This window comes from Zootermopsis nevadensis, unplaced genomic scaffold (genome assembly GCF_977971745.1).
Source record: "Zootermopsis nevadensis isolate Lab colony 2312 unplaced genomic scaffold, Znev_1.0 Znev_ptg000017l, whole genome shotgun sequence".
NCBI classification, from domain to species: Eukaryota; Metazoa; Arthropoda; class Insecta; order Blattodea; family Termopsidae; genus Zootermopsis; species Zootermopsis nevadensis.
Genome location: NW_028259149.1, coordinates 3,808,513 through 3,834,063, shown reverse-complemented (window position 1 = coordinate 3,834,063; position 25,551 = coordinate 3,808,513). Strand labels below are relative to the sequence as shown.

The following is a 25,551-nucleotide window of genomic DNA, read 5'->3' as shown; positions in this document are numbered from 1 at the left end:
TAACCTTAATTTAATATGGATTTAGACCCCCAAATCATGGAGCTGTTAGCTGGATTTTAATTTGGGATTCAACAGTTTAGCTGTACACTACTGCAATGCGTGGCCATCTGGACTGTGCACATATCTGGTTAAGAGTGGCTTTGAATTATATTTACAGTTACAGTTTGTCAGCCTGTCTTAGATTGGCATTCACAAAATATTTCTGTTTTAGGGCCTTTGGGATCCTGATTATTGAAGACAATGACAAAGCATGGTTCCCAAGTGAGGACTTGCGGGAATTTCATGGCATTGTTCCTCACCAGGTGACTACAGCTGAAAAGACACTGTTCTGCATCCGAGAGGATGGATCTGAAGGACTCTGTTGTCCTGTTGGTGGTGTTGATGAGGATGACACCTAGTGTCACTTTCTAGAAGCTGTACTTCAGCCTGCCAGAATACCCAGCTCCCCTTGGTAATGTGCAGAAAACACCGTATAATTAGTCATAAGGTGAATTAAATTGTAAATACATGTTGAAAGAAACTGGAACTCTCTTATAATATGTGACTGGAGAAAAGAAGTCAAACTTTATGCAGTCAAACATAAGTGTTTCACTTCTCTAGTTATATACTGTAGTACCATATATTTTATTTGGGATGTTACGAGGAGCCATCCATAAGTTACAAATAAATTAACATTATTTTATTACACCATTTTAAAATGCAGATTCCTAAACAAAATTACATACGTGTACTACACTTTGGCCTAATAGTCATAAATTAAAAAAAAATATATCATTTGTTGAATTCCTGACTAAAACACAAAGGAATATCACATTAAGCAATAATATATTTATATGGACAACCTGAATTACCTGGCTCATATCCCAGTTGAGTAGTAAATTTACATACATGGCAACGTGAAGTGTGTCGATCTTGTTCCTTTGGATTGTGACTTCTTGTGGAGCTGCAGTATGCAGTGATGCAATCCAGAAGAGCAACCTTCAAGACCTTCATTGCTGTGACAACCTCAATTCTCATTACATGAATTATATTTACGTGGTGGCTTCTGGGTTATCGCACCATGTAGCATTTTGTCTGTGTGCCAGTGTTTTGGAGCCACATAGTTCCTCCATGTTCATGAGTCGGCATATCTCATTCAGTATAGTGAATGGCTACGGACTGGACGACCAGGGTTTAATCCCCAACGGGGGACAGAAGATTTTTCCTCTAGCCTTTGCATCCAGACCAGTTCTGGGGCCCACCCAGCCTCCTATTCAATTGGTACCGGCGTCCTTTCCTGACCACTCACCCCCATCTAGTGCTGAGGTCAAGAATGAGTAAGGAGCTATACCCCGCCTCCCCCCCAAGCGCCTACATGGCGTATAGTGGGACAGCTTTACTTTTTAATTTTTTTTTACTTTTAGTACCTCAATGTTCAAGGCTAAAGGCATGATGTAACAACCCAGAAGATTATTATCTGTCACCAAAATCCTACATGAAATACATTGTTTTAAAATTACTGTACCTGTCTGTGATTTATGGACAGCTCCTACAGTAAATGTTAATGAGTATTTAAATAATGGAAAGCAGAATACTGAGCAAAATTAAGGAACTAGATTAGTTACAAATTATTAAGTAATAATAAACAAAGTCGATAACGCAGCAATACTCAGAACACTATCAAGAATATTGATCTCTACTGCAACATATCTCTGTACATAACTAAATGCCCCGAGGGTTGGTACATGTAAAGTGTTTTAGTTCAGGGATGTCCAGCTGGTGACAATGAGAAAATTACATGATCTTTCAAATTACAATGTTTGTATGAGTTAATCATGTATGTTTTACAAAAAAATAAGAATTTTTCAAATTATTTTTTTAAAAATTTCAAACTTAATTTAAATTAAGAAAATATAATAAATGTTTTTTTATAGTATTTTCAGAATTGAAAAAAAAATTAAATACAATTTCAAACTATTTCAGAAGTGTGTATTGTTTACTTTGATACTTAAAAACATTTCTGCATAAATAAATATATCTATTTGCATAAAAATTACAAGAGAGCCTTTTATTTGTAGTCTCATGTTACTACAAAATTGTGAATCATTTCTTTATAGTATCTGATATTAAACTATGGAAAAGGCCTTTCATTCTCATGAAGTTGGACAACCCTCTTTTAGACAAATGAGACTGTGTTGTCCCAAGTACAGTAGAAGTCACTGTAGTTTGGATAATTTGGAAGGTCTGGCACATTGATCCAATCACAGCTCATATTTTGTACTAATGGTAGTTGGTGATGACATGTTTACGCATGCCTCAACACTGGAACACACAACTGGATCAACATCTTTGCTATTTTATCTTTTTATCATATTCTTATAAACATGCTCGTTATCACTCGAGACAAATTCTTGTCTCAACTACATCCAGAAATTGTCACTAGAAATATTTGGCTATTTTAAGAGTTGCCAACATTTGTTGTGATATTTTATTACATTTTAAAAATATCTTTTTAATGTGATATTTCAGAAAGAAAGTTTTAATTTTTTGTATTATAGTGATTGACAATAATGATCCTTTCATATGTGATCTTCTAATACATGGGTAATACTTCATGGGTCTACATCTTCCAGTCTCTTGCTGTACTTCAATCATAACCCATTTTATTGTTAATTTATGTATGTAGATGTTCACTTTTAATATATATGTATTAAATAAGACTTTTTATCTGTGACTCCTGCAATGCAATTGAAGTATGAAAGAGAGCCTTTAATCACAAATCATAACATTCTTAAATTTACACACAACTTGACATTGCAAGTATACGTTACAAATATTATCATCAACAAACATAATTAAGGTTTATAATTATATGTTACAATTAATGTCTGCTATTAATGTACAGATTTATATAATGTGAACCAAAATCAATAATAAATTAATAATATAAGTATGTCACAAATAATTTGAGAATATTTCTAAATGTATTTTGGAACAAAAATAATGAATACAAATGAGGTTTATGTGAAAATGAAATGAAATTAGGCAGAATAAAGAATGCAAGGAAATAAGTGAAGTGTGTATGAACTTTGTTTCTGTAAGTAAACTTTAAATTCTTTTATGTGCCTTCACCTCTTCAGGAAAATCTATAATCCTGAAGGTCTGAACAGAATTGAGGAAACATTTGCTGATTGGAATATTAAAGGCACAAGTTAGTCTACCTTCATTTAAAGCATTTAAAAGTAATTTCTGTTTTCAGCATTCTTGTTTCTCCTGATATTCAAAATGTTGAAAGACATTAGTGTATTAAGTGTAAGAAAGTGAAATGACATTCCAATTTTAACTAACACAAAATCACGATTAATTCTTTAAGTAGAAACCAGTGAATTGCATGCATGTCTACATGGACCAATTAAATACTGTTACATATCATTTTCTTAGAAGAATTATACCAATTATTAATTACATCCAAATGTTGGACATTAATTGCCCTGTGAATATGTTATATATTTAAAAACTGTTATGGTTTGTGCACGGCTGTGCCATAACTCAGGCGGTTAGTCACCATCTTCTCGCCTTGGAGGCATGGGTTCATGCCCAGGGCAGTTTATGTGGTATTTGTGTTGAAAAATGTGACACTGGAACAGGTTTTTCACCAAATTCTTTGGTTTTCCCTTGTCAATATCATTCCACTGCCATTTCGTATTCAGTATGGATTATCAGTCCACTGGCAGTACATGGTCTCCCCTTCACAGTAGTTTGTGAAATTGGGATTAGGAAGTAACTTTTGAATTTAGAAATGTGCAGCAATTTGCAGCCATGGGTGCAATTGGCTATGAATTATCTGTAATTTAGTATTTTTAAAAAATTAATGCTATGATTTATAAAGTACGGTCTGAGTATATAAAGACAGGGCTAAGAATGTATGCAGAATTATTGCAGTAGTTTTGTCTGTGGTAGATATAGTATAATATAACATAAGTATAAATTAAATTTATGCATCTGCACTTAACAGTAATGTGTGGCTGTCATTTAAACTGGGAAATTCCAATAAAATATGTATTTAAAATCAAGTTATAGCTTCAGTAATGAACTATGAAACATGATTGAGATTTGTCAAATACGTGATAAATGCTGCTTTAGGTTTGGTTCGATTCAGTATTCGACTGACATTGTGGCAGACAAACATTAATTTTAAAATCAACAGTTATCTGTATTTTTCCCTGCTCGAGCAAAAGATAGGTACACATTGTGGTTAGATATTTTTATTTGACAGCCATTGTTAGTGCAGTGATTTACCGTGTAATGATTCCCATGTGATATTACCATATGCTCTGTACTGATGATGACAATAATGAATATCTAAAGTGATTTGTATATTACGTTAAATTCATGATGGTGGAATATCGGAATGGTGCAATAATGTGTATTTATATAATATTTAGTTTTGAGTTGATCTAAGACTTGTTCTCTATGTGGTGAATCTTACATAATACGTGTTTAACCTTTATCTGCCACGTGTGTCCAGGTGGATGTGTGTCGCAGTGTTATACTGCTGAGCTGTTATCTGAAATTCATTGTTAATTACTGACTGGCAACCCCATGATGCAGGGACTTTTTCCCCTATTCCTGTATGATAAAGGTTAATCCATAATATTTAGATTAGTTAACTTGTTTTAATTAGTGATAACTAAAAGACAAAGTGTAGTGGTTTACAAATTCTGTTAGTTTTAAGAAACATTGCTCTACTTACAGTGATGTTCTTCAATTTGATTATTAATTAATTATTAATTATTAATTATTAGTGTGTCAGGTGATGGTTGACTGTGAGAGTCGTATGCACAAACAATTTCTTGGATCTGCATTCTGCTTTATTTTTTAAATACAATTCTGCTTCGTTATTATGCATGATTAACAGCCATGTTTAAGGAAATAGGTGTAGGTCTTATGTATAATTACAAAATATGTGATTTAATACAAAGCTGCCATGGCCTCAGTGATCTGAAGGGTGAAAATTCAATGAGTAAGTTTCTCTCAGATGGAATTATTAATGTAATGAATATGGAAGTCTACTTAAAGTAGGTTGAAGGAGCGGGATTTAAAACATTTTAAAAAATGTTTTAATATTTGCATTAGTGTCATTGCCACATACCATTGCTATAAAATGCCTTCTTTAATCAGAATTGACTCATGTCGTGTTCAAAGTATGAGACGCTTAAAATCATATATTGCTTAATTAAGCACAGGAACAACTTTACTTTTATTTTTTTAAAATTCAGGTGTTTTATCATACAATATTAATTTAAAAGAGTTATGTGTAATTCTTATAAAGTCCATGAAATAAATTTATAATGCAGTAATTATGCCTGCCCCATCTTATTTTATCTTTGAAACTAATAAATGGATTTCAATTAACTTTGGTATTGGGAATCTAATGATTTGTGGCTGCAATAAATTGTCATAGTAGTCGTATTTCTGCAAAAATCGCATGGCAACTTCAGCCCCCCCCCCGCCCCCCTCACGCACGTAAGCATGCAAGCACTCTCTCTCTCACAACCAACCCACACACACACACACACACACACACAAGTAAGTTTATTATAACAATAGTAATCGAAACATTGCATTGCTGAAAATTGCCAGAATCGATTAACACTCTTCTGCTATCTATGCACATATTTCTGAACTATTTGTAGAACAAGTTGTCATTACTTAATGTTCCTTGGTTATGCGTGTGTCAGAATAAAAGTGAGATTAATTTGCTCTAATGCCTGCAGAAAGAATCGTAAGTATGGAGATGCTTGTTTAATTTGAATCCGATGTACTTTTGAGTGTAGTGTGTGTGGTATGTGAATCACAAAATTAATAGGTGTCTTATTTTCGTAATTCATAACAACTTCGGAATGTGGCCATAAGTATTCTTATGGCGTTGTTTCCGGAAATCAGCAGTGGCTGCCACGGTAACGCGGGATTTATCTGTAGTTTTAGCCTCGTTTTCGTGTGTAATCAAGAGTAATTTTCCAGTTTCTATTTCTGCCCTGACGAAAATCCACTTTCGTTCTGTCATAACATGTCTGTGCGAGATAAACATACGGTAGAAGTTGATTGGTTCAAAGGACGTGGTCAACGCAATCAAAAAATTAGGCGGCAGATTTACTATTTAAAAAATCGTAAGTATAGTTAAATTTATTAGTGTGTGGAAAAATGAAGTCGTCGAACCAATTCATATCTGTAGTGAATATTAAATTCACTCCCCATTCCAAGAACTCCCTGGGTATTACATATATTTTTAAAGAAAATGGTAATTTTCGTAATAATACATAACCTTGCCTAGCAAGGGGTGTCTGTACTTTGAAATCCATTTACTTGTCATACAAACAAAGGAACGGGAGCTGGGATAGCTCTGTCAGTATAGCGACTAAGCTACGTGTTGGGCGACTGGGGTTATCTTGAATTTTTTTACAAACATATTTTTCTGTTGGTTGTATATTGTATGTACAGTACATGAAGTTCTGTTGGTTAATGTTACCCAATTTCAAACGGGGCTAATGGCAGCATCAGTATCAAGTTTTGGTGATATAATAATCTCATGTTGAAAGAAAACTTGTAGAGTAATTTAGGATAGAATCAAAAACATGTCCATTGATTAAGAAGTTTCATACAAATACCAGTCTATTGATGTTAAAATTTGTTGTATACTTATTAAAATATGAAGCAAAAGTTCTAATCACAAGTTTTTAATCTAAGTAGAGTAATATTTCTTAAATTTTAACACAAGCAACTACCAATTGTGAACATATTTTTAAATACTGGGAGTTCGGGCCTACATAACCTAACATAATGGAATGTTCAAAGACCAGTTGATTAACACTGTTTAAGGAATTAATTTCTGTTTGCACTTAGAATCATACGAAACCTTTGCTCTGTGGCAAAATACAGAATTAATGAATGTTGAAGTAGATTGTACATATAACACAGTATTTTAAAGGGTTGATACTGAAAGAACAGGCATATTTAGTTTGTACAGCAAGTTTATTTTCAGAAGTTAATTTCCAGACTCACTGTGTTTTTTTGTCACATTTATGTAGGTACCAGAATATTATCATGTGAATAATTGGTAGTTGGCTGTAAAAACTAAAATTATTTGTATGTACTTCCTCTCTTCTGAGTTCAAGAGTAAATAGGATGTTTTGATTAGTTTCTCATGGATTTATTGAGTTCTTGGACAAAGATTGTGGTTAATACATAATTTGCTTCTCTTCAGTTTGACAAATTCAGCATTTTCATCTAATTTCTTGGCTCTTGATAGTCATGACTGACAGAAAACAAAGCTAATGTGGACATTTTCATTAATGAAAAAACTTGCCATAAATTTATTTCTTAATGTTCTGTTTTATGAATGTCAACAGCTGGGACTGTGTAGTGTTGAATTTTAGGATTTATGAGTACTGAATTGGAAACAAATTTTTATTAACTTTGATCTTGTTCACTTTTACTAAAATATCTTGGCACATTCAAATTTTGGTTAAAATTTTTAAAATTCGTCAGCAGTAACACATGCATTTCTGTGCCAAAGTGGCTGGTTCTGGAAACTCCAGGGCTAAATTGATTTTTGCGGTCACTGTAGTTGCCTTCGTTAAAGGTCGAAGACTGAAAAATGTGCCGCGCGTTACACATTTTTGACATTTCCAGAATACAGGATCTGGGGCCCAATAGGTAAAAGGCATAAAGTGGTTGCAGCTGCTCACTCACTTTTAATGATTTTTGAAGTTAAGAACCTGTGGAGCTTTACCTACACTCACTCGTATGGCACGACTCTTACACACAGTTTCTCAATATCCACTTTCTTCCTTTTTAAACTTTTTTTAACTTTATCACCTTTTGACACAAGAGTTTGGAATCACTGTAAATTTTGTTGTATTCTTCTTCCTTCCATCTATTTCTGTTCTCCGGCGTACTTTGTTTTGCATCTCTAATATTAATTATGAACGGCTCAGGTCGGAGAAAGGTAGAGATACGATGACAATAACATTTTTATTAAATATATATGTGGTAAAATTAACTAAACCAAAAAAGACGTAACATTCTGTAATCATGTTCTTCACCAAAATATAATTATGCTCCCTAGGACTTATAACAGAATATAAATAGACGGTGTTGGCAGATCAGTACAGTAGAATTCATAAGACTGTGCATATTTTAACAGTTGTTGCAGATATTTTCACATTTGAAAATTTTTTATACTTGGATCGTTATGATAATAGAAGCCGATGTACAAAGTACTGGGATATTGCTAATGAAAATAAATTATTACATTTGGAATGTATACATGCAGAAAATCCATAAACATTTAGTCTGCAAAGGAGGCAGTTTTGAAGAATATATTTGATGCTAAATTGCACGTGTGCACTGTAAAGTACATTTTAAATGCACCGCATTTCAGAAAACTATTTTAGTTAATGGCACTATATCAACTATGGTTGAGAGGTTTACCATGTTCATTTGAAGTTCGTGGCGTTGGAAATTCATTTATTAATTGTGGTTAAAATGTTTTAAAATGTGAAGATGATTTCTATAAACTTTTATTACAGTAAAGTTCTTTTGTTTCTTGTGAGTTGTTTGTATTTAATAATATAATTTTAATATATTATGACATCATCGCAACATTTTAAAATTATATCGGCCTTAACTGGAATGTATGATTCGCTGCTTCATAACTTTCTCTGTGGTTCACAGAGTTTAGAAAATATGATTATGCGCTGTAATCATTGACTGTCGGATCTGCAACAAATGTTCTTATGCGCAGCACGTATCTAGCATAAATTATATACCATATGTAGGTCATAAAATTAGTTATAGGTCACAAAGACACGCTAAAAAAGGAATTGCAGACTAGAACTGTAAATGTGTTAATGAATAATAGCATTAATAAAAGTGGGTATCATAATAATGATTGGCTAAAAATAATTATGAATTTTAAAGAAAATTTTAATGTGCAGATAAACTGCATTTTGAAACCATTTCATTGCTGAAATTTAGCCTGTATTTTTATTGGAATATATAATGTTAAATATTTTGGGACAGACACTTATTTTAGGCTTCAAATAAAATTATAAATTTTGTAATGCGATAGCGTTAAACTTATATTCTGGACAATTAGGGAGCAGTTTAGTTGTAGAATTTCTTCAGAACGAAGAAAATAATTAAAATGGAAGCATATAATTATAAAATGACAGTGCAGTTATTTGTTGTTCACTGTTAATTGTTCTAATAATGTGGTGTAAAATGTATAGGATCATCTTGAGAACCTACACAAAAGTGTGCTGTGAGATTAAATGTGCAATGTAAATAGAACATTGTTGTTTGTTTAATGTCAGAATAAACTGTTAATTGAACTTATATCCTTTAGCCATTTTGTTATTTAATGTTTATTGAATGTTTCATGAGCACATTTAAGTGTAATGCATAAAATTACATTTGAACCAGATTCTCTGAATGTTTGTGCCGATGATCGATTCATTATATCGGTATTATTTTGGTAATTGTCTATTGTCTGAGGTACATTTGATATGCACTGTCTTCGTATTAGTAAAAATAGTGGGAATCTGTTAGGGTCATCATGAACAAGGCGGTGGGCAGGGTATATAGCACACATTGGTGAGATGAGACACATATATTTTAGTTGGAAAACACTCGAGAGTACTTTGCTTAAATAGGATAATATAAATGTATATCTTAAAGAAAGAGAAAGTGACGTTGTGGACTAGTTAAATTGGCTTTGGTTAGGTTTCATTGTCGCGAACATTGTAACGAAACATTCAACCTATGCCTTACAAAATCCTACACGTGGAAAAAAAAGTTTTGACAAAAGCTCAGCCAGGAAAACGATAAAACTCAGTGTATTCCCGAAAGCAAGCAAACAAAACGCAACTCTCAAGTGAAACACCGTAAATACAAAGTACATAAGGTTGCCACTTGATACATCATCATCATCATCGACGCGTTCGTCAGACTTGCGTATAGTCGCATTCCATTTCAATTCTGACCAGTATTTGTCACCAAGCCCTGCTTCCAAACAGCGTTGAATCAACACGTTAAATCTCTGTAAAAGAATATTACCTTTGGACATGTACATGGTAAGGCCCATAGTAAATACAGCCTTATCAATGGAACACAGCGGTTTCTTCCCAATTTTACGTTGTCCTGCTGTGGACGCGAAGTATTCTGCATAAAAGTCCATGACCATTGTCGTAACATCTTGTCCCTGTAATACGCGCAACATACATTTCTCATAGGGCTCACAATTCTCTCGACGTGGTAGCAATTTGTGCTCGTCGTAGTTTATTAACACGCCAATTTCGTCTAGAGATGGATGCGCAAGATATATTACTTCAGACTGTTGAAGTTCATCAAACGTTTCAACTTGTTTCTCGTATACGGGTTCTATTAAAAATGACGTGAAATATACTTGGAATACAGTGTTCATTGCAAAACAGTAGCAAACAAATGTAAAGAAGAATGCTCTGAGTCGAAAGGTTCTTGGCATTTTTGCAACAGAGACCCCCATAAGAACAGCCCAGGCATTACTAAAACACTGAGAGACTGCTTTGTATGTGGTAGACTCCTTTGTCACAGACCTGCTAGGTCCACTGGACATGCCCCAAAATAAGAGAGAAGATAGAACGAGAGTTAGGACCAGTGTCGACCACACGGGAACGGTAAACACATTTATAATGTTGTCTATCCTACGAATAGGCTTGGCGCATGGTACATACCACCTGAAGGAAGCGTAGATGTAAGGTGTTGTAGGTTCGCAGTAGGCGGTAGCTCGATGGTGTAGTGGAAAGTTTCCCAGTGTAACATCTGCCTCATCATTCACGACCGATATCAGGCCATGAAAGAAGAAGTCTGATAAATGAAATTTGTCATCCAGAGGTGGAAGATACTTGACAGTCATATTAATCGCCTCAGCCAAAAGTTTGAGATATTCAATTTCAACACCTGAGTATTCGTATATGCTACTGTTATCTTCCTTATCGTGTTTAACTGTTAATATTACGTTTGGTTTGCTTGCGAAAGTGAAAACCCTGGTAGGACACCCGTGCATATTTTCTGGGATTTTAGAAGGGTATAGCGAAGTGTTTCTGTCCTTCCCCAAAGCGCATCGTTCTAAAAGAACGATATCGTTTAATGTTCCGCATTGTCCTGACTCATACGGGAACCAAGTGTACAAATCGAAAATATATTCAGATTTATTCGTGGCAGGGTTAAACTGTAATTCACTCGGTGTCATTATCAGGCTATTGGAGATCTTGTACTGCCACAATATTTCTGTGATGTTCATCGCAATAGTCTTCGGGGATTGTGTTCCGAATTGTGTCACCACGACAAGGAACCTTCCGCGGAGATTCCAAGAATCTGCATATCCCGACATGTGGTCCAACTGATCTTGTAAGGTTCTTAGAATGTTTTCCTCTTTATCATCCGCCCACAGTAATATAATGTAGCTTTCATGTTTATATGTCATCTTGGTGTCTAGAATTTCGATGTTTGGCTGAGAGGTCAGCAAAGGCCACCTGGTTCTTGAGTGTGTGTTCTTCAACAGTTGATCAACTAATTTAAATTCGATACCTGCAGAATATCTGTGATTCAAGGTGCGATATGAAAATTCTGGTGAAACGCTTGGCATCGAGATCACTAGAGGCTGCCCTTGTGTGAAGTGGTGGCTTGCGATTTCATCCACGCATAACAACGTACCTATTTGCTCCGTTGTCAAGTAATCACTGTACGCTGCGTATAGGACCGAAAGAAATATGAAAGTGGACAGAATTTTTCCAGCCTTGTCCATAATTTACTGTTTTTTTGGAGCTGTTGCCTCCACCTGAAAGTAAATGTATACCTTGTCAGATCATAGTCAAGGAGTATGAGGTGTGTGGGATTTGTACAGGGTGTTCAAAAGTCTCTCTTCAATACTTACGTAGTTGCAAGTTTACAACATCGGCAACATGGTCATTTAAGGGTCTGGGTTGGTAGCATGGATTTACGAAGTTGATTACTGTTGGCGTAAGAGCCTAATTGCCTTTGACATCTTTTTCTCCTTTTTTAAAACCATTTTCAGTTCTATTTTAATGCTTACACAATATTCATACTACTATTAATATGACTTGACTAACGTTGTTATGACGTTTAATTCTGAAAGTGAATAGTATTACCGTTGAGGATTAAATATTTTTACAACTGCTCCCTGTGTTACGAAAGTTTCTCAAGACGTAGGGAATACGAATTTTAAGGACTAAATCACAAGAAATTTTGTTTTGATGTTTCTGAATTTCCACATTCACCACGAAACGGTTGATAATGTTTCACTCAATGGCTCCTGGACAGCTCAGAGTAATGATTTCGCTGCGGTTTAGACGACCTGAGTTCAATTCCCGGCAGTGGTAGGACCTCTCCACCGACCACTGCGTCCAGACTGACTGTAGATTCCATGCACGTCCATGTCCAGTTTGTACCAAGAATTCGTGGTTCTAATGCTGTGCCTAAATATCCCCCATACGCCTTTATTTCGTGCTATTTAAACACAGGAGCATCACTGTTCACTCACTAGTCCGTAGCTCAAGCTTGAGAGGAATCTCAGAGTTATGACGTATCACGTTCTCAAGCATTTTGCGGTCTTCTGAGTTGTATCGTGCATTTCTGGTAGGAATTGACCGACTATTGTCCTGGTGATGGAGGCAGTAAACGCCTATGAAACGCCGGTAAATTTCTACCAGATTACACGGTAAAACATCCCAGAAGACACTGATCTTTAGTCCCAGAGTTATTAGGAATCAGTTTTAATATTCATACCTGGTTGTAAATTATTAGTATCTGCCGTGCGTACGTCAGGATTTCTGGGAGTCTTTGCGACGACTATGAGGACTAACGGTTCACAGCAGTGAGTTGCTGGAATGAGCAATTGAAAAAAAATATTCGATCACTGGTGTAATTAATAACATGTCACGTTTCATATGCTTACTTAACTTGCTTCGTACCAGTACAAATAATGTTTTTTTACTGCCAGTTTTATAATGTAAATTGCGTGACTAATGTCCTTCATTAATGTCTGCTGACATGCTGTAAAAACCAACACGAAATTTATTTCGTTCATGCCTAGAATCTAACCGAAATAAAATTGCGTCCAATACAGATTATTCGACGCCATATTCTTGCGTAGTGCAGTTTTTGAGACTCTTGGATGTTTTAGCTGTTCCGTATTTTATGGTTTATGTTCTTTGTTTTGCGATTTTATGTGTTAATCTATTTCTGTACTACTTTTATTTGTTTATGGGCGTTTTCGCGATTTAAATTTGTCTATTCCACTTTGACAGAACTTGATTTTGATGACGAGCTTTAGTTGACTGCCTATGACCGTACGCTGATAAAGGTCAGCCCCTTTCTAATCTAACGCAACTGTTCGAGTTTTGGAAATGTATTCTTTGAGGAATGTCAGGCAATGGTCAACTTCATAAAACTTTTAATAGCACTGTTTAATATTTTTGTTGTTGTGATATCGATGTTTTGTTTTTTAAGACAAGGTAAATTACCATTCTATTGTTGGTATTCGTGTGCGTATGACGCAAATGGATGACAATTTTTCTGTTTGTCTTTTGTTTTGTTATCGTTCGTTTTTGTTTAATGTAGGCCCATATGTATCGGTTCACCTGTCGCAAGCCTTCTTGTGTCCACAAATATTTTAGTAAAGGAATTAAATTGGTTATTACGTCATTCACTAAAGGACGTTATTTTAACTTGGAAGACAGTTAAGTCCGGTGAATTTGGCGGCTACCAGATTAAGCCACCACCACCACAATTTAATTTGTTAGGGTAACGCTCATTAAGGATGTTCATTACAAGACCAACGCGTAATTATTGCCCTGTAATCGTATGGATTATTAATCAAGTGAATTATAATTTCATTTCTGTGTCAGTGTGGCAATTTAGAAACAACATAGGTTTCTTTTTTGTTCATGTCTACTTCATTTTCCACGCACCTTCCTGACGTCAATATTTCGGTAGTACGTATTTCTTCCATTGTATTCCGTCAAATACATACCGTATTCAAAAATATTTCGAATAGAAACTGTTGATCTAAATAAAATTAATATTTATTTTAGGTACCAGATTTGTAAAAAACAACAACTGGTTTTATAGATTTGATTAAGTTTCTGCATTGTGTGTTTCTTTGTTTTTGTTTGCTTTAATATATGTTTTCTTGCTCTCACAGGGGCCTTAAAGTTATCAGTAATGACATTAAAGGTCAAAATGTTCTGTCTTATAGTTGTTGCTGACACTAGGAGGTCTTCAGGATCCTTCTACGATGGGCGGCGAAAACGTTGATGTAACGAGGTGAGTAACATGGTTTATATTTCATTGGTGTTATTTAGTTGGTATTCATGAGAACTAAATACGGAAGGAAGGAAGGATGGAAGAAGGTGTAGTTACGAAGGGGATGAAGTAAACGATGGAGAAACGAATGGTATCTTTTCGCTTTGAATTAAATTAGCAAAAGTAGTACATCATTACTATGGTTTATTATGGTGTCAAACGTGTAAAACAATTTACTCGAATTATGACATAAAAATAATCCCAATACAAAATTCTTGTACCATTGCATTCCGAAATAGATATCGTGTGAGATTAAAAATTATAATTAATGTTAAAGTATTCGTAGGGCTATAAATTTTACCTCGGAACTTAGTTTCGTAGAGAATTATGAAACGTATTAAATGCTACTCCAGTAGTTGTTAACGTGTGGGACACGATCCAGATTGGGTCGCGATGGAAATTCCATTAGGTTATTAGCCTTTTTTCCTGAAAACAATAGGTTGTTTATAAATGAACATTAATTGAGAAACGATGCTGCGAGGACCGTGCAGCCGATAAATTTGCTTTCCTTTTTATCTGCAGTATTGAATTTCGAAAATTATCAAGCCACACTGGGGCACAACATATACAACGAAAGTACTTGATACGGCGGCAGTCTACAGATTTAAATTAGTCTAACGATCCGACTGACAGATCGACGCGATGGGCGATGGTTGCTTCGGGTTTCCCAAGGTCGCATCGACTGTGTTTGTGTGCATTGAGGGGGGAGGGTTCAAGCAGACTATTTGTTATTGTCTATGGCTTCCCCCCCCCCTGCCACCACCTGCTGCGAATTCTTGATATGGCAGGTGGTATATATCTGGTAGATATGAACGAAGGCCAAGGGTTAGTTTAATCGTTGTAGTTCTGTGTTGAATTTTCGTGGTTACTTGTGTTTACAATTTTTTGTTTCCCACGGTATTTCTCGTTTTAACGTTGTTATCTGCGTTTCATTGTTTCTGTATCGTACGTGATCGATTTATTCTGATTAAATCGATCAGGCTAATCGATTCTACTTTCGTTATTATGTTTGTATTCATTACATATGCTGTTTAAATAGTTGACAATACGTAATATATTATTTATAATTAATTTACTGTCATTCGTACCTATGTGATCACTTGTTATGTAACCGCAGTTTGGATCCAAATTGGTACAGTTAAATGTGATCTGATCAGTAAAACAGAATCTTCTTCCGGTTGCTTTATTTCGATTGTGTTCAACATTTTCGCGCTGGCTGCCAATTGAACGCCATTGTCTGTCGTCCGAGTTCGGCGTTGTCTCACTCTTATCACTGGCCACAATCTGATTTTTCTCGGTTACATTATGTACCTTGTCTACCGTATATAGTTTACTTTCGGAATGAAAACTTCCGGTAATCTGTAGTGAAGTAGTAGAATTTTGTTTTTCCGTGGCGGAGAATTCTTCATGTTTGACTTCGGGAAGATATGTTGGAAGGTTTGCCACCATTTGCAATTGCAAACTCAATAATATTATCACCATTATTATCCCAATCTGGAAAAACAAATGAGAATCCATCCCAAATTTTTATGTTAGTAGTGCTCAACATTTGTACATAGGGTGATAATGAAGTTAATGTATAAGTAAAAGCAGTAGTTGATAATTTAAAAATGTTTAATAATTTTATTATGTGAAAAGTAGGGTTATGGCGTTATTCAGAGAATAATTAATTGACATATATCATTTAGAAATTTCTCGTATTTTGTGTTTGTTTTACTGGGGGTCTTATCGCATGTTATCGTTATCATTTGTTTTCTTTAACACTTTAAAGCACTGTGATAACCTTATGAACCTACATTAATATTCACAAATTCTGTATTTTATCACAGTGAACTGAACTCTTATCATAATAAGCGGTGAATTTATTCTTAAACAACATTATCAATTGATTTTTGTGATGTAGACACGTAATGTTTTCTTTGGGGTACGCACGTCACATGTGTTTCCTAGGGTCTGTGTATGCACAGAAATTTTTTAACGACACTGTACTGAGGAGAATTTTTAATTTTGTCTCCATTTATTTGCCGGTCAGTTTATTTATTAGCATTTTAAAACCAAATTTCGCTTGTATTTTCTGTACGTAACACTGCAGTACTGTAGAGCCACAGTCTCCTTTCTGATACATTGTATTACGGGCTATCTTATTACAATACATCATAAATAAAAAGGATTACGCAATTATATTGTATTTAAATATCTATCTATATAATAAGCAGATGTTAGTGAATTGGGCCTTTTCCGATAATATTTATGATGTGCGTGCTATAATCATTGTCAATTGAATAAAAATTTTCTTGGATATTATCCATCGTCTAGTAAATATAAAACGTAAAACGACGTTTCGGAGATGGGACTCTATCTCCGTCTTCAGGTTCCTACACAGTTGGGCTCCGGACCGGAGATAGGGATTAGCTCTATCTAGTGGGCCCAACTGTGTAGGAACCTGAAGACGGAGATAGAGTCCCATCTCCGAAACGTCGTTTTACGTTTTATATTTACTAGACGATAGATAATACCCAAGAAAATTTTTATTCAATTGACTCTTCACCATCGTCAAGAAGTTTTAGATTTGATATATAATCATTGTCATGAAAATTTTGAATTTACAGGATAATGTTTATGTGTTCGTTGTTATAATCGTTGCATATTTTTGATTTATAAAGGATTTTCGGCCTTATGGGATAATGTTTATAACTACGTGTGTTTACTGCTTTGGGTTTTTCCGTCATTCATGGCGGGCGGTTTACTAGCTTATAATCTATTTATTTATTAATTACCTACGTTTATATTTGTGTGGACTGTGACTATTTTGAGTATGCCAACGAAATATTTGGATTAATTAGAATTGTTGCATTGCATTTTACTTTCGAAATATATTCGCTGAGGAGCACTGTGAAAATATGACCTTAGAAACGCAATTTCTTACCTTGATTGTGTCCATTTTGGGACTGTTGAGGAAGTCAGTAAACGTGGACGTATAGCTTCAGAATGTGGAATAACAACGAACATATGTCTGCATGAGAAATGTGTGGGCCCAGTAATGTTTTGACGTATTTACGATAAAATGTTTCCGGCTTAGATAGGTCTACTTGTATGGTAATATTTATTTATTCTGAGCACGTACAAGTAAATCGGACTTGCCAACTGTTAAACGCTTTTAATATGTGTGAAAATTTTTAATTGTTTCGGTATGTTTTCGTTTCCAAATTTAGTTCTGAAAAATATTTTTAAATTGTACAGATTTAGGGGCTTGTGATTGTATCTAAAACTTAACGTCTTATCGTTTGCATCGCAGGGCTTAGGTTACCACAATTTGATAGCGAAATATCCTCGTATGAGATTCAGAAGCGTTATATTTTACTGTAGTTATAGGCATCTTTACATGACTTAAAACTACCAATACATTTTAGTGTCTTGTCAAAAGGTACATAAGCAAAATGTTGGAAAGAACTTCTCTCTTTACTCATACGCTTTCTTGAAGTCTGTCTTTTAACCTCCATACTGATTTAGTTTATTGCTACCTTAGTAACGGCTTATTTACAGACTTTTTCGTTTTCTTGAGCATCACACGTGTCTGCATCATCATAACATCCTGAGTTTAAAGTATATGAAGAACTCTATAACAAAATCAAACAAAGTTCCTCGCATTGTAATTTTACCCATTCCAACTTATATAATTGTAGTTACCTCAGATATTGTTCTTATTCTCAGACTTATTCTGTTTTCGGCATTTGTGTACGAGTTAAAAGTTGCACACAATTATACGATGCAACTGAAAATATCTTTTTCGTTTTATTTGATACGTATAAGTGAGAAATGAAGTTTATAGAAAGGGACATCGTCATATATACATGATTGAATTCAGCTCTTTTGTGGGCGTATCTCTTGATATAGGCCTAATCTGCGTTCATTTGGACGATCTAGAAGTAGATGGTGGTGACATTTCTTTGGAACTTGGGGAAATAAATTGTGATGATTTGGCGGTGGATGGGACATTTTTCGGGTTTGTGTCAAATCCTGTTGGTTCGAATCAGAGCGTTTCTACTACTATAAAGTAAGATGATATCCTGAATTTTAATTAAAGAGATCCATTGTCTCTATATTATTTTTTTATAATTAAAAAAGAATTGTATTACTGACTATGCCGTGTAGAGTCGCCTTTATTTCGGTTTGATTTCATCCTGCTATAAGATCCGTTAGTTCGTTTGGTACAGCAATATACGCGCGTTTGAAATTGTTTGTTATAATTCTGGCGAGATTGTCGACGTAACTGCTAATGGCACAGTTTGTCTTACTCCCAACATTAGCCGCATCTTGTAGAAACATTTTGAGATTTGTTTGATCTATAATTCCTCCCTGTTCAGAATTCTTAAAATCACCTCGTATAACGTTAATTATATCGGTGGAAAATTTATAAATATCTCCGATATTGCTGGAATTTATTTTCTTATTTATGATATTACGTGCGTCCTGTAGAATAGATATTATTTTGGTTATGTCTGTAACTGCTGTACGTTCAAGATTCTTGTATCCGGCTACCATAAGATTTATTACATCACTGATGAGATTTTGAAAAATGTTGTCTTTGATAGAATTTAATATCTTAATCACGATATCAACTCCGTCTTGTAGAGAGTTTATAATTACGGTGAAGCCTGTAATTTCTGCCTGTTCAAGATCCTGAAGTTTTTCTACTATAACATGAAATACGCTTTCAAATACGTCTGTTATATTGCAGACTACGTCACAAAATTCATCGTTACTACCAAAATTTAATATGTCACTTATGACGTTAACTGCAGCATCTATGACCGGCGTTTCTATGATCCCTGCCTGTTCAAGATTCTTTACACTGCTTTGTATAAACTCTATCACGTCGAATGCCGTAAATAGTAGTTGAAAACTTGTGTTGCGTCGAAGTAAATCGTCATTTTTGGCTAGATCTGTCGCTTCACTCCTTTCATGACGGTTCTTATGAGATATTACTGCTTCAATCACATTTGGTAGTGAATATATGAATGTACTGATCATTTCGATGATTCTTGTAGCATCTTCAGAAGCAGGCTGTTCATTTTCACCGTTCACCGTCATGCCGATGTTGGCTTCTCGTTTTCGCTTCGTTACATATGTCTCATGTTGTTCGCTTCGTTTTCGTGGACTGATATTCTGGCCTGCTCCGCTATTCCGCCCATAACCAATATCCGGTATACCTCCTGTCAATACTTCTTGGCAGAGAATGACAGCAATTATCACAGATATGAGCACGATCTGAAATTAAATATGGTACAAATTAGGGTTTTCTTTCTGGTTCCCACGGCGACGTATACGAAGATTTCTGTCTTCTGGTTTGTAGCGCCGTGTAGTCTGGTAGAAGTTTACGCCGTCGTTTCAGAAGTACTTACTCATCACCTCGACGATGAATGCAGCAGGTATCTATGAAAAGTCGATAAACGTCTACCAGGCCACACTGCGCTGCAACCCAGAAGACGGTAATTTTCAGATATGATATGAGTTGCACACTTCAGTGAATGGCGTTTACACAAGTTTCTGCAGCCATTTATTTAAATGTACGTGACTGTGATTTAGTTTTAAGAAGAAAATATATGGGTCAATTAGATTTTTTTATAATTCGGGATCCTACGTCCAGATATAAATCAAGAGTTCTGTGCTCTAAACTGCAAAGTTCCTCTCGCTCGAATAATAATGTGTCATAAGGAAATACGTATTTTAATTTTCCCTATCAGGAAAATTCTTACTGGTTCAGAACCGATTTTGGTGTATATAAAATACTAGAGAATTGCACCTTCAAGAATGACCTGTAAAATTAACAGCAGTACTTAAAAAACACGCGTGTTACTATGTGGTATTTACCATTAAAATCTTTACTCAACTTTGTTGCTTTAACACGTAAAAATCTGTTTTTCTGCGTCAGGTAGAAGTACATGTTCATTCCAGGTCATGTTGGTGTAATATTAATTCATTTATACTGTAAAGATACGTGACAACTGGTGATTCTGTATATTAATATTATCGATCGATGTTGTGCAGTGTTTGATGTAATACATTTGCCAGTATACAGGTGTCCGAGAAAGAGTGCACACATTTACAAAATAAACAGAGCAAGGACAATACAATTCTGACCACATGAAACAGCAACTCAGAAAGTTTTTTTTTCCACCTTTCTTTAATTTATTGAATTTCGAACTGAGCTACCTTTGTTACTGGCACAAAGTCCATCCCGTATCCAGCGATCTTGCAGACCATGCAACGGGCAAACCTCTTCCAATCCATCTTGCAGGAAACGTTGTGTGGTAAAAAAAACCTTCTGAGTCGCTGTTTCATGTGGTCAGAATTGTATTGTCCTTGCTCTGTTTATTTTGTAAATAATTTTTTTTAAAATGTGTGCACTCTTTCTCGGACACCTGTATACTGGCAAATGTATTACATCAAACACTGCACAACATCGATCGATAATATTAATATACAGAATCACCAGTTGTCACGTATCTTTACAGTATAAATGAATTCATATTACACCAACATGAGCTAGCAGAGTACACTCTGCTAGCTCTGTTTATTTTCTCAACAAAAATATTTAAAATGTGTGCACTCTTTCTCGGACACTGTATAATGCTGAGAAGTCATCTAATAATGGCTGTGTAAATGTGCGTGTTAAATACAGACCAACGTCAGACAAAATGCAGTACTAATATAATATTAATTAAGTTGTATTTACATAGATCCATATACTTATAATTCTCTGTAGAGTCTATTTTCAAATTTTAATGTTCTCTGCTTAATGCATTACCTTAAGTTTTTCCATAATTAATACGACCGTAAAATCACGATTTGTAACTTACACTTCTGAAATCATACTGAAAACCAAATGAAGTTGCAAACGATAGTCATACATGCATTATGAACAAGCTTATTTTTTGACGTGGCTTTATGACAATTAGCTTATGTAACGATTTTAACAGGCTATATTCCAACGTCACGCAGTTCCTTATCAAACGTTTTGCATAGTTTTCCATCTTTCACTTCCCCTCCCCCCTCCCCCTCCCCCTGCCCTGTCCTGCCGGGCGATATTTCTAAAAACAAGATCCAGCATGATACATTTTTTCGTAATAAATAAATATTTTATCATTTGTATGCTTGGCTGTGCGTAATACAACAGCTGTTACGAAGTTCCTGAATGCGAAATTACGCGAGTCAAGGTAATATGGTCTATTCCAATCGAACGAAGTGTTTTTTTCGAGGGGGAATAAAAAAAACGTTTCAACAGAGCGCGTCACGTTTCGACATTTCTGGCCACATCTCGTCACTCCGTTACAGTACATTACGCCTAGTCACGCTTTGTCACGCTAGAGAACGCTCGGTCACGCTTAGGCACACTTTTCAAATCTTCGTCGTATTTTGATACTTATGGTGACCACTCGTCACGCCTAGTCACGCTTTGTCAAGCTTGGTCACATTTGATCACGCTTTGTTAATCTTCGTCTCGATTCGACATATTTGGCTATTCGTTGTCACGCCGTGAACGCAGGTCACGCTTTGTCACGCTTCGTCAAGTTTCGACACATGGTGTTCCCTTGTCACGAGTTCAAAGAAGGTCACGCCACGTCTTTTCTAACTCATCATTCCGGATCATTGTTTCAGTATCATTAGTTCTAAATTAAATAAACTATGTCGTTGAAAAAGCTTCTTTAAGAAACCCGAGGACAACAGTGTCGTAACCCAGAAGAGAGCCATCTTTAGATTCACTCCGTGAGTGACCGAGTCTCTCTACTGTCTGTGATCCAAGCGTTCTTGTTGGCAATCTCACTTTGTCATGCTCCCTTTTCTCTCTCTCTGTCTCTTATCATATGTCCGTATCCTTCCGGTCTCGGTGTTTGTCTTTGTGGTTTCGTGAACTTCCGGTCTGCGGTCTAATGTTATTGTACTGCTACAGGATGCCTGGATTCACAGCACGCGGTGATTCTTTGTAATAATAATTAAATTACGCGACGTTAATTACACTAACACGTGGCACAGCGCTCTTATCTGACCGGCTTTTGCAAACTTATTGTCGCCGTAAAATAGCATCGCTTCCGCGCGTCAGGGCATGCGAGCACTGAGTGTGATATTTTTGTTGGTTACAGCTGGCTGAACGCCACGTAAGACGACAGCTTGAATTTCTGACGGTAACAAAATTTGTGTCTTAAGTTTGTTTCCAATATTCTTTTATGAATCTTCTCGTAATATTAAACCAACGTCCGTCACTGAACCGGTACTAGTGAGCCATTCGTGCGATGTGGAACAGTTTTGAATTAAGTTCTGACGGTGGCGACTCTGGTGGCAAAGAAATGCGAATGAGTATATAGTGGTGATTTTGATTAGTTCTGGCGGAGTCTTTGTTTGGAGTGACTCTGACTTCAGTCACCATGAAGATATTTTTCACATTTAATTACTTTATAAAGAAATGTGATTAAATTTTTTAGGTTATATTCAGTACGACTTGCAAAGATAATGCTACTGTTCAACACAAAAAATATTTATTCTCGTCAGCTTCGAAGGGCGAAACTGCACTAGCAGATTGTGTCTTATCGAATGAAAGAATAAGTGATGATATTACGCCGAAAGATGTTATAATAGAAAAAGTTGTAGAGTACTTTAAATCGAATTGACATATTTTCTGACATGGCGTATCATAATCTTACGGATCTCACTGCGATTAAAGACATTAATTTTAAACGTTTTTATACATGGTAAATATTAAACGAAACACAATAAATTTTCTATTCATTTATGTCTATATTGATCAGCTTTCCAACCTGAGATTTATACAACACATGAATATAAAGACCAACGAAGCATTGAAAGTCTCAAGAAACGCTATTGGAAAATATTGATAGTATAATTTGGTTCCAAACTTCACTTTCTTACCTGTCAAATAGCCTGTCTGAGATTTGAACCTCGTGCTGAGCCTAACACATGCTTCCTTGTGCAATAAATTTTATGTAAGAAGTCACCATCGCTTCCCATACTTTCTTGAGGGTCGTGGAACTGAAGCTATGGGAAGCAATTCCTAATAGTTCCTACATAGTCTCAAGTACCTTGGCTACTTTCTTCTAAATTGATATGCTAATATCCATTAGATTCGAATTTCAGAAAGAATTCAAATATTGTATGCAAATAATATAGTAAATACACTGAAGAAAGTGGTGTACTGATAATTTTTTTTTATTTCTTGAAGAGAATTGAGCTTATTTGGGTCATTATCATGCACGTGTATGTTTTCTGTCTATAGCCTTTTTTAATTTTTCTCGAGTTACTCGCATGTAGCGCGTAAAATGTTCACAAAATCGTAAAGTATAACCGTCTGCCTGTATGCTTGTTTCAGATGAGAAATCACTGAACGGATCTCGACTAAATTTGGTTTTGGGTCTCTACACCCAGAACTGCTTAAGGAACTTAATTTTATTTTATATCACCGTAACATGTGACATGAGGCCGTGGAACACTGCATAATGAGGAGTTTCGCAATTATTAATTATACCAAATATGGTTTTGGATGATCAATTCAAGGATAACAGGATGGACGAAAGATGACAAATGCGCTTATAAAATTATGATTGCGAATTCTGAAGCGAAGGGGTCAGTCGGAAGACCCAGGAGTTGTTGATTAAATTATATTAATATTTATAAACTTGCTGGAGAAGTAAGTTTTGGAATGGAGGCGTTGGACTGGTTTGTTATGGCTCCGGAGTGGTCCAGTAGTGATGAACATTAGGTTATCATGAAATACGGGGGAATTTATTGAATAGCTGAGCAACTGTCAGTTTGTCAAGAAGGACTCTGGATTTAGTTTTCGGTGAGATATAATAGAACTGAAATCGGAATGTCTGCATGTATGGGTGAATGTCTAAAACTTATTGTGATGACATGGTATTGTGTTCTGTGCCAGCTTTCTTGAGATACGATATAGTAAATACATTTATGCTTTCACATTCTTAATCGGAGATTTGTAAACATTTTTGTAGCATATTAGTTAGTCTTTATTGTGTAATTATACGCCTTGTAGGCGCTCTAAAGTTTCTCATTCCGTAAACGCTAGTCGGTGAAGAGGTGTACATACGGGAATCAGGTTTGAAATCAGCGTTATATAAATGAAGCAGGTAATAATGACTGCTACTGACAGGCATGTCTCGTCATGGAAGCTTTTCCTTTAGACATGGGTCTCTGCTTGAAACAAAACATTTCCGAGTGTGGTCCAATCAACGACAAGCTTTATTGAATAGTGTTCTTTTTCCATTCAACTTAATTCTTGTTTCCAGGGAAACATTCTTGTCTCACTCGGGTTCTTCCATCCATAAAGTGAACAAGTGTGGAAATGTGTGCATATTTTTTAATGGGTTCTGTGTCCTTTTACACACCTCGCTGATCTTGATAGAACCGTTTTGGTGCAGAGTTCAGCCTCGGAAGTCGAAGCTCATCTAAGTAACATTTAAGTAATCGGCCCGTACCGCAAAGAAAACACACTTCACTATTACAATTATTAATTGGTTAATGCTGTTTTTGGAAATAATTACTGTTTGTTCTGAGAATTATACGGAATTTATAAATTCACTGTGGGCAGAATGAAAATTTGTTGATTGTTAAAGCATCTGGTACATATAATTACCATAGGGGTTTAGAGGTATTATAACTGTACAGACTCATAAATTACTTTAACTCGCATTTCATTGAATGTTAACCATGTCATAAACATTTTAGATAAAAGTTGCAATTTTAGTGAGTTTCGTATTTCAAATCATCAGTTCCTTTGTACGATGATTCCCTTTCCATTAGAAAATATGTTAGTTTGAATTGAGCTGGGGGCGTTGTATTAGTCGTGTATGAGCTGTAAATAAGTAAGCCACAAATAACAGAACGCTGCTAAGTTCCTGCTCGTATCCGAACACTGAAATTGTGAAGTAAGCTAGTCCAGTCACCTCGCAACGTTCACCCAACCTGCCCTAACTTCACTTCAGTCACTCTTTTTCGCCTGGGTAATTGTCCGATTATGGCTAGAAACCGCGTGACGTATCTGAAAATGCTTGCAGTTGTAAACGTGGCTGCTGGAATTAATGTTTTGTTACGAAGATGCTACTTGACACCAGGCTT

At 35.5% G+C, this 25,551-nt stretch overlaps 3 protein-coding genes across 6 annotated transcripts in view; 1 reads left to right on the top strand and 2 right to left on the bottom strand.

Moving 5' to 3' along the window:
* Positions 1-9,378, top strand: part of LOC110839692 (sodium-dependent neutral amino acid transporter B(0)AT3) — a 38,754-nt gene extending 29,376 nt beyond the window's left edge. For all 4 annotated transcript variants that reach the window (XM_087350147.1, XM_087350145.1, XM_087350146.1 and 1 more), the window contains exon 13: positions 212-9,378. In XM_087350147.1, coding sequence (XP_087206273.1) covers positions 212-398 — 187 coding nt within the window. In that variant the 3' untranslated portion in view covers positions 399-9,378. The remainder of the gene's footprint in view (positions 1-211) is intronic.
* Positions 9,372-13,539, bottom strand: LOC147873627 (uncharacterized). Its single transcript, XM_087350148.1, has 2 exons — positions 12,829-13,539; positions 9,372-11,860 (listed from the first exon to the last, which is right to left on the bottom strand). The coding sequence occupies exon 2, from the start codon at positions 11,825-11,827 to the stop codon at positions 9,803-9,805; it is 2,025 nt and encodes a 674-aa protein (XP_087206274.1). The 5' UTR covers positions 11,828-11,860; positions 12,829-13,539; the 3' UTR covers positions 9,372-9,802.
* Positions 13,540-17,741: 4,202 nt separating this feature from the next.
* On the bottom strand, positions 17,742-21,327 carry LOC110839690 (uncharacterized). The gene is made up of 2 exons (XM_022084121.2): positions 21,215-21,327; positions 17,742-19,674 (listed from the first exon to the last, which is right to left on the bottom strand). Exons 1-2 carry the CDS (start codon positions 21,227-21,229, stop codon positions 18,583-18,585), a joined length of 1,107 nt encoding a protein of 368 aa, XP_021939813.1. The 5' UTR covers positions 21,230-21,327; the 3' UTR covers positions 17,742-18,582.
* Positions 21,328-25,551: the final 4,224 nt, after the last annotated feature.

Coding starts and splice junctions, on each gene's coding strand:
- LOC147873627 (XM_087350148.1), bottom strand. CDS start 11,827: ATGGACAAGGCTGGAAAAATTCTGTCCACTTTCATATTTCTTTCGGTC.